This window comes from Acomys russatus, chromosome 12 (assembly GCF_903995435.1).
Source record: "Acomys russatus chromosome 12, mAcoRus1.1, whole genome shotgun sequence".
NCBI lineage: Eukaryota > Metazoa > Chordata > Mammalia > Rodentia > Muridae > Acomys > Acomys russatus.
In genome coordinates, this window is record NC_067148.1 from 43,467,664 (window position 1) to 43,476,622 (window position 8,959).

At 46.6% G+C, this 8,959-nt stretch overlaps 1 protein-coding gene across 1 annotated transcript; it reads left to right on the plus strand.

The window, feature by feature from the left end:
• Positions 1-7,753: 7,753 nt before the first annotated feature.
• Positions 7,754-8,725, plus strand: LOC127196197 (olfactory receptor 12). The gene has a single exon (XM_051153745.1). The coding sequence runs from the start codon at positions 7,754-7,756 to the stop codon at positions 8,723-8,725; it is 972 nt and encodes a 323-aa protein (XP_051009702.1).
• The last annotated feature ends 234 nt before the right edge of the window (positions 8,726-8,959 follow it).

The window sequence follows — 8,959 nt, forward strand, 5'->3', positions numbered from 1 at the left end:
GCTTGATCCATGGGAAATGCTACAGGTCTATTTTTAAAATAAGTGCAAGCAGAATCCTCTGCTTCTTCATAAACAAGAGCGGTAAAAATAAAGCGATAGGAGGGCCCTGCGTATGTAGAAGACATCAGAGAGCTGGAAGAACTAGAACTTTTTTTTAGATTTTTCACAACCCTACTTTATTTAGGGTTCTTAAATGCCAACCCTAGGCAGTATAGAAAGACGATTAGAAGGAGGAAGACAGGGGATGCAGACCCCTTTACTTCTTCCAGCTGGGTAAGGTCATCGGTTCTTTTGGGGCAATGCCAATCCCAGTTGTCAGCAATAAACACAGCAGGCCATCCTCAGTCAATCTCCTCCAAACCACACTGCTCTCTCTCTCTCTCTCTCTTTTGGCTCTCTCTTTTTTTATATATGCCTCAGAGTCCTCAGAATTCAACTAACTCCAGCTGGCAAAGATCACGCCCCTGCAGAAGGCAATTATCAGTTGTGGACAAACTAAAATCCCACATATTGATTGGTTGAAACAGAAGGAGCTCTTATGGTCAAGATGGAGTTATATTAGTAAATGCAGGTTTATTGGGAGCAGTGGGGAGAGAGTATGCACAGAGAGAGGAGCGGGGATGGGGAAGAAGATAGGACTGAAAGAACTTTTTTGAGCTTATTTGAATAGCTGCACAAAAATCACATTATATAACGGGGTTGGTACATGTGTGGGTGCTGATGGATACTTGATGACATTGAAGAATTATTTTCCATTAGGGAATGGAAATGCTACTGGGCACTTTTCTAAAAATAAATGCCTTACATCTTAGAGATGTGTAGAAAACACATGTAAAAGAAATTATATGATGCTTGCCACTTGTTTTGAGATAATGCAAGGCTCTGGGTATGGGGCGGGAGGGGGGCAATCACAGGGTGACTGAGATGAGTCCTATGAAGGTGAGTGAGTGGTACTTTTTAAGAAAAAAGTAGTTTATTCAGATTACATCCCGATTGTTCTCCCCCCGTCCCCTTCTCCCCGCCCCACTCCCTCTTTCACCCTTTTCCCCTCCCCTAGACCTCTGACAGAAGAGGACCTCCTCTCCTGCCATATGATCACAGCCTATCTGGTTTCATCTGGATAACCTGCTTACCCTTCTTCTAAGTGCCACCAGGCCACCTCATTAAGGGGAAGTGGTCAAATTGAGGGCACCAAGAGTTCATGTCAGATGCAGTCCCCACTCTCCTCACGACCATGGAGAATGAGCTGTCCATTGGCTAGATCTGAACGGGGGGGGGGGGTCTAGGTTTACTGCATGCATTGACCTTGATTGGGACAGCAGTTTGTGAAGAGCCCCCTGATGGTCTTCTTGTGGGGCTCCTGGGCCCTCTGAGTCCTTCTATCTCCACATCTTTCCATACTACTCCTGATCCCAGGCTGAGCAGAGACTCGCAGAGGACATCCATGTTGGGTTAATATCCACTTATAAGTGAGTATGTACCATGCATGTTTTTCTGGGTCTGCATTATCTCACTAAGGATGATCATTTCTAGTTCCATCCATTTGCCTGCAAATGTCAAGATTTTCTTGTTTTTAACATCTAAGTAGCATTCCATTGTGTAAATGTACCACAGTTTCTTTATCCATTCTTTGATCAATGGACATTTAGGTTGTTTCCGGACTCTGGCTATTATGAACAAGGATGTTATGAACATAATTGAACAAATGTCCTTGTTGTGTGGTGGAGCATCTTTCAAGTATATGCCAAGGAGTGGAATAACTGGGTCTTGAGAAAGCCCTATTCCCAATTTTGTGAGATTGATTTCCAAAGTGGTTGTACAAGTTTGCACTCACACCAGCAATGGAGGAGTGTTCCCCTTTCTCCACATCCTCTCCAGCATGTGCTGTCACTTGAGTTTTTTATCTTAGCCATTGTGATGGGTGTAAGATGGACTCTCAGAGTCATTTTGATTTGCATTTCTCTGATGACTAAGGATGTTGAGCATTTCTTTAAGTGTTTCTCAGACATTTGATATTCCTCTGTTGAGAATTCTGTTTAACTCTGAACTCCATTTCTTAAGTGGGTTTTTTGGTTTCGTGGTGTTTACTTTCATGAGTTCTTTATATGTTTTGGATATTAGCCCTTTGTTGGATGTAGAGTTTTTCCCCAATCTATAGGCTATTGTTTTGTTCTGTTGAGGATGTTATTTACCTTATAGAAGCTTTTCAGTTTCATGAGGTCCCACTTATTAATTGTTGATCTTAGAACTTGAGCTGTTTGTGTTCTGTTCAGGAAGTTGTCTTCTGTGTCAATGCATTCAAGGCTCTCTCCCACTTTTTCTTCTAATAGATTGATTGTATCTGGTTTTATGTTGAGGTCTTTAATCCACTTGGACTTCAGTTTTGTGCAGGGTGGTAAATATGGGTCTACTTGTATTTTTCTGCATGTAGACATTGATTTGACCAGAACCATTTGTTGAAAATGCAATCTTTTTCCATTGCATGGATTTGGCTATTTTTTTTTTTGTCAAAAATCAAATTTCCATAGGTGTGACGATTTATTTCTTGGTCTTTGGTTCGACTCCATTGATCAACAAGCCTATTTCTATGCTAGTACCATGCTGTTTTAATTACTGTTGCTCTGTAGTACAGCCTGAGATCAGGGATGGAGATTCTTCTGGAGGATCTTTTATTGAACAGGATTGTTTAGCTATTCTGGGTCTGTTGTTTTTCCATATGGAGTTGAGAACTGATCTTTCAAGGTCTTTAAAAAATTGTGTAGGTATTTTGATAGGGATTGCATTGAATCTGTAAATTGCTTTTGGTAAGATGGTCATTTTTCGATGTTGATTCTCCTGATCCATGAACATGGGAGATCTTTCCATCTTATATCTTCTTCAATTTCCCTCTTCAGGGACTTGAAGTATTTTTAATACAAGTCTTTCACTTGCTTGGTTAGAGGTACACTAAGATACTTTATATTAATTGTGGCTATTGTGAAGGGTGTAGTTTCCCTCATTTCTTTCTCAGCACGCTTGTCATTTGTATACAGGAGGGATACTGACTTTTTTGAGTTGACTTTGTATCCAGTGACTTTGATGAAGGTGTTCATCAGCTGGAGGAGTTCTCTGGTGGAATTTTGGGGATCACTTATGTACACTATCATATCATCTGTGAATAGGAATTCACAGACTTCCTCCTTTCCCATTTGAATCCCCTGATCTCCTTTTGTTGTCTTATTGCTCTAGCTAGAACTTCAAGTACTATACTGAAAACATATGGAGAGAGTGGGCAGCCTTGTCTAGTCCCTGATTTTAGTGGAAGAGTGAGTGGTACTTAAATCGCACTATGCTATTCTGAATTTGTATATATTTTAAATTACCATAATCATAGCTGTCAGAATCTCTCTCTTATTTTTTCCTGTGGAGGCAAAGCCTCACTGTGTAGCCCAGGCTGGTGTCAAACTCACAGTTCTCCTGCCTCTGCCTTCCAATGGCTGGGATTTCTAGCATTCCTGGTGCCTCACACCTGCATACCTAGGTGGTAGATGCTCTCCATTCTTGCCCTCCTGGGTATAAATTGTTCTTTAACCAGCCAATAATCTGTTCTTCCTCAAAACTCACCTCCTTTCACTGCCGCCTTGTCTCTGTAGGGCCACAGGCTTGCTTTGATAGATATTGTAAAATAAGAATCACAGAGTAGGATCTGGGGCATACGTTCATTTGTTTCTTTCTTTTCTTCTCTTTTTTTTCCTTTTTCTTTTTTCTTTCTTTTTTTTTTAAGCCAAATTTTAAAAAGTTGCAAGATGCTAAAATGTTAGGAGATTTAATATAAAATACAATTTCTAAACCTGCTTACAATGATGATGTTTTAGTGTGTTCTGTTACTGTGATAAAACACTGGCCAAAGCCAACCTTGGCAAGGGTGTCTTAGCTTGCTCCCTATGGGTGTGATAAAGATAATTACCAAAGGCAACTTGGTGGGGAAAGGGCTTGTTTAGCTCACACATCCTGCATCACAGTCTATTGAGGGAAGCCAAAGCAAGAGCTCAAGGCAAAAATGTGGTGGCAAAAACCAAAGCAAACGCCATGGAGGAGCATAGATTTATTGGTTTGCTCTTCATAACTTGTTCAACCAGCTTTCTTACTCACCCCAGGACCCAGTGGATGGCACTGCCCCCAGTGGAATAGGCTACAATATCTCATCAGTCAAGAAAAGAGCACACAGGGCAATCCGGTGAATGCATTTTTTTCAGCTGAGGTTTCCTCTCCTCAAATGTGTCTAGCTTGTGTCAACTTGGCCATAACGAAACAAAAACCAAACCACCCAGGACAATACTCCTAGGCCTGGAGGGCTTGTAGCACTTAGATACAATAGAAGCAATGAAAACAGGTCCCAACTCAGAAGCAAGCATGGTGAGCGAACGTGGACTGTGGTATGACAACCCCCGGCCACTTGAATCTAGGATGACCTTCAAGACAACCACCACAGCCTAAGCACACTGCTTAAATATGATCCTCATTAGCTGAACATTAGTTAAAACCGTGTGATCCAGGGATGCACCTGGGGATTTTTCAGACTGTGGCCTAGTGGGCTGGTGGAGCCACAGTAGAAAGAAAATTACATATCTTCATTCGGAGTACTGGTTGGAACACAGCGCTGACCAGAAGGTTAGATGGGAATAAATCTGTGTTGTGCTCCCAGATGTGTAGGACCTAATTTGGCCTGGGGAATTGTTAGCAAAACTATAGTGGGTCCATCCCAGGCCAAGATTGGATCATATAGAAGTAACACTCAGAAGGCACAGAGTTTAACTCTCAACTTGTACCCCACAAAAGAGTTTCACTAATGTGGTTAAAACAACAAAAGAAGAAAGAAAATTGAAGTCATCTACCTAGACTCGAAATAGGGCTGAAGGGAGCCAAGTAATGGCTTGGAGGGAGCGGAGTGACCCAGTGCTGCAGGCCATGTTCCTCATGCATCCTGCTCACATCAACATGGCCACAGGGAGCAGCAGTAGCAAGGGCTATGCCATGGGGCCATATCATCTCTACCCGGGGGACGGAGGGTGACTGCTCTGATGGGCTTTCTGCTGAGAGCTTTCTGCTGATGGGCTTTCTGCTGAGGACTGCAGACTCCCTGCCAACCCACCACAGAGAGTAGCAATGAGTTACGATGGCTAAAGAAACTCCATTTTATGTTGGGCATCCATCTTGGTACCCATTTGTCTGACTCCAGTCCATGGAAGATAAATTCCCAGTAACTCTGACTCCTTACCCACTTGTTATGATATGACTAACGAGGTTTTGTGGATTCTGTACCTTACTTATGAAGCTACCCAAAGATTGTTTTGGGGTCACCTACCTTAAGAACAGACCAATTTTTGCTTGTTTGTATAGGTATCAAAGGCCATCTTATGGCTTTCCCCTTCACAAATACTTCCTTCACCCCCCTTTCATGGCAATCTCAAGTTTGGCTCAGAGATTACTCAGCCTGCTAGCAGCTAATCAATAAATCTCTTTTAATTACAATTGCATTGAGTCTGTGGTCTTTTCCCATGGGTCACAAACTCTGTGACAGAGGCAGAGATAGGTCATAGGCAGGCGGCAGCTCTACAGCCCAGGGAATTGGAATCCCAGCTGCCAGAGGCCAGTGCCTCCCTAATTGGCCTCTGGAGGGCAGCAACAAGTCCCTGCTCTACTAGCTACAGAGAATCCTCTCAAGGCTGGTGACCCTGAGGGTATGGACCTCCACACACTGTCCAGCTAACCGGGACAAGAGAGGTGGCACAGCTTGTATCCCTCTTCAGAAGAGCCACACGGAGTATAGCCAGAACCTGCACATCTGAAGTCTCACAGGGACCCTGGTGCCCACCTGTGCCCATGTTTACCCTACCCCACTGCCTGGAAAACCGTAACTGAAGAAGTGATGGGAGCAGCTGATGTCCATGTCTTCATGTTCAACAGAGACCAGGGTCAGCAGTACATAGGGCACTGGGAGCATGGACATTGGCTGGGTGACCTCAGAGTAGACCCAACTCTCACCTAGAGAAGGTAAGTTCAGTATATCCCCTGTGAGGAGTAGGAGACCATGTGGGTAAAGAGTAGAAGGGTGGAGTGAGTGCACAGTGTGTGCTCGGGGACTGCCTCAGTAAGCTGGTGTGGCCTGTCCTGATCCTCCCTGGCTTTTGTAGAGGTTAGAGTGTTGTAACGTTTGGTGGGGTGGCAGGGGATGGGTGGTGGCTCTACCTTTGTTCAATTCTGCAGACAGGGAGACTGCATTTAACCAGACCACAGGAGACCTAGGTGCTGCTGGCTCAGGAGGGGGCAGGGCCAAGGGGAGCTGTCCCTTCACAGGCAGTGTCAGTCCGCTGTCTCACAACCAAGCAGCATCCTCAGGCCTTGGAAACTTGCCTTTTCCATTGATTCTGAGGATCAGCTTTGAAAGCTGAGAGGTCATGCTTGTCTGTCCTCCAGCGGGAAACAAAGGACGCCCTTGACATTAACATTCGTTGGCATTTCACCCTCCCTGTGAAGGGAAGTGTCATCCGGCTGGGGGGTGGAGGGTTGTAAGGATCTCTGAAAATGTGAGCACAAAGCCAATATGTTTCTACCTTTGAATTAGTAGTAGTGATGATGTGCGTGCTTGTCTCAAAGAGGTTCCTCCAGCCTACCCCAACCCTTGGACCAGGGAAGAAGCAGATGAACCCCTTGGTTTACCCAACCCAGATCTCTGAGTCACCTGAGCCACCCCAGAACAAAGGAGGAAATACAGGCCTCTCCGTAGGCGAGCTCCTCAGCAATGTAGTTTCTCACATCCCTTTTGGGAGCTAACAGAAGAATGAGGTCCAGCCTCACAGAGCATGCTCCTGTGTTGTCAGTCCTGTGATTGCTATGAAAAAGAAAAAGTGATCAAGAAAGGCCCAAGGACACCAGGCAGGGGTCGGTTTTTGTAATCTAGTTTTCAATTGCGAAGAGTAAAACCTTGTCAGCCTCCAAAGCTGAAGTGGAAAGGGCGGGGGCGGGGGGGGGGGGGCGGAGCTGCCGGTGAGATGGAGTTGAAGGCCAGATCCACATCCCAAACATGTCTGGGCCCCAGTCCTGCATCCTCAGTCTGTGGTCCTAGGCTACACCTTAATCACAGTCTCCAACACCCGGCAGGAGCCTCTCCCAGTCAGTCAGAATAGTCAAGCTGGAGCCAGAGCTACTGAGGTATGGTTAGCATCCTGCAAGCCACAAAGACACGCAGCTTCAGTGTAGGGAGAGTAGACCTCTGCTCTGAGTTCAGCCTACAGAGGGAAGGGTCAACCAGCACAAGGCTTGAAGGGCAGGAGGCCCTCGAAAACCTTCTTCAATCAGTAAGGTGAGCTTTGGGAAGTAGGGGCGTCTCGGCAGCCAAGTGTACCGAAGGCACCGCTCAGCGGCATCCTCGACAGTGTGGAGCATGGAACTCAGATACAGCACAGGGAGGCTGAAAGGCTGTTTGTAACCTGATGGTCACTAGGACCCAGATGCCTCTTTAAACGCCTAGACCACAGCTCAGTCCCATTCTCGGAGGCAGCTTGGCACACACACAGGACGTGAACTAGAGGAAATGTCCTTCTTTCAGGCCACACCAGTTCACCTGGCAGGACATCAGAGCAGCTAGCGGACTTTTGCGAGGTAGACAGAGTGCCACCAACAGGTCCCTGCAGCCTGTGGAACATCCAGCTGCACCAGTGAGATCTGCTCCCTCTCTGTGCTGCTGCCGTCCTCCCTTCAGCTGACCCCGCTCATGGCCACACCAGCCCACAGAAATGGAAGCCTCTCTGCAGTGTCCTTGCGAGTGTTTGTGCTGGTAGGATTTGGGGGAGGTGCTGAGACCCAGGCGCTGATCTTTGCTGTCTTCCTGGCCCTGTACGTGGTGACCATCCTGGGAAACCTCACCATGATCGTGCTCATCACTCTGGATGCCCGCCTGCACTCCCCCATGTACTTCTTCCTCAAGAGCCTGTCCTTTGTCGACCTCTGCTATTCCTCTGTCATTTCCCCTAACGCCCTGGCTAACTTCTTCTCCTCTTCCAAAGTCATCAGCTTTGAGGCTTGTGCCACACAGCTTTTCTTTTTCTCCTTGTTGGCTACCACTGAGACTTTCCTCTTAGCTGTGATGGCCTATGACCGTTTCATGGCCATCTGCAGTCCCCTGAGGTACCATGTGACCATGTGCCCTATGACCTGTGCCCATCTGGTTCTGGGTACCTGCTGTGTGGGCTGCCTGAACTCCATCGTGCAGACCAGCCTCACATTCCAGCTGCCCTTCTGCAGCTCCAACCGTATCGACCACTTCTACTGTGACGTGCCCCCGCTGCTCCAGCTGGCCTGTGCTGACACAGCTCTCAATGAGCTCCTTCTCTTTGGCCTCTGTGGGTTCATCATTGTGAGCACCACCTTAGCTGTGCTGGTTTCCTATGGCTACATCGCTGTGACCATCCTCAGGATGCACTCGGGATCTGGGAGGCACAAGGTCTTCTCCACCTGTGGATCTCACTTGACGGCTGTGTCTTTGTTTTATGGGACTCTTTTTGTCATGTATGCACAGCCAGGAGCCGTGACATCCATGGAGCAGGGCAAGGTGGTCTCCATCTTCTACACTCTGGTCATCCCCATGCTCAACCCTCTCATCTACAGTCTGCGCAACAAGGACGTGAAGGATGCCCTGAGGAGGCTGGGACAGAGACCCAGCCTTGTGAGGGATGGTGGGCAGTGAGGGGCTGTCCTGAGTTGGAGGAAAGGGTTCCATGTGGATCACAGAGCAGTGAAAACCAGCCCCTTCCTGTCTTCAAAGTGGAAATGGGTGTGTGGAATTCCTTTGCCCATCAAAACTTGGTCTTCTTTTAAACCATTTCACGGAACACATTGACCTAGTGTGAGCTACAATAATCAGCAAAGTTTAATCTGTGTGCAGAACCCTAAAGGCTGAAGGGAGTCAGGACTCCAATGA

Bases quoted from the DNA above. Each gene is read 5' to 3' on its own strand.
- LOC127196197 (XM_051153745.1), top strand. From the start codon at position 7,754: ATGGCCACACCAGCCCACAGAAATGGAAGCCTCTCTGCAGTGTCCTTG.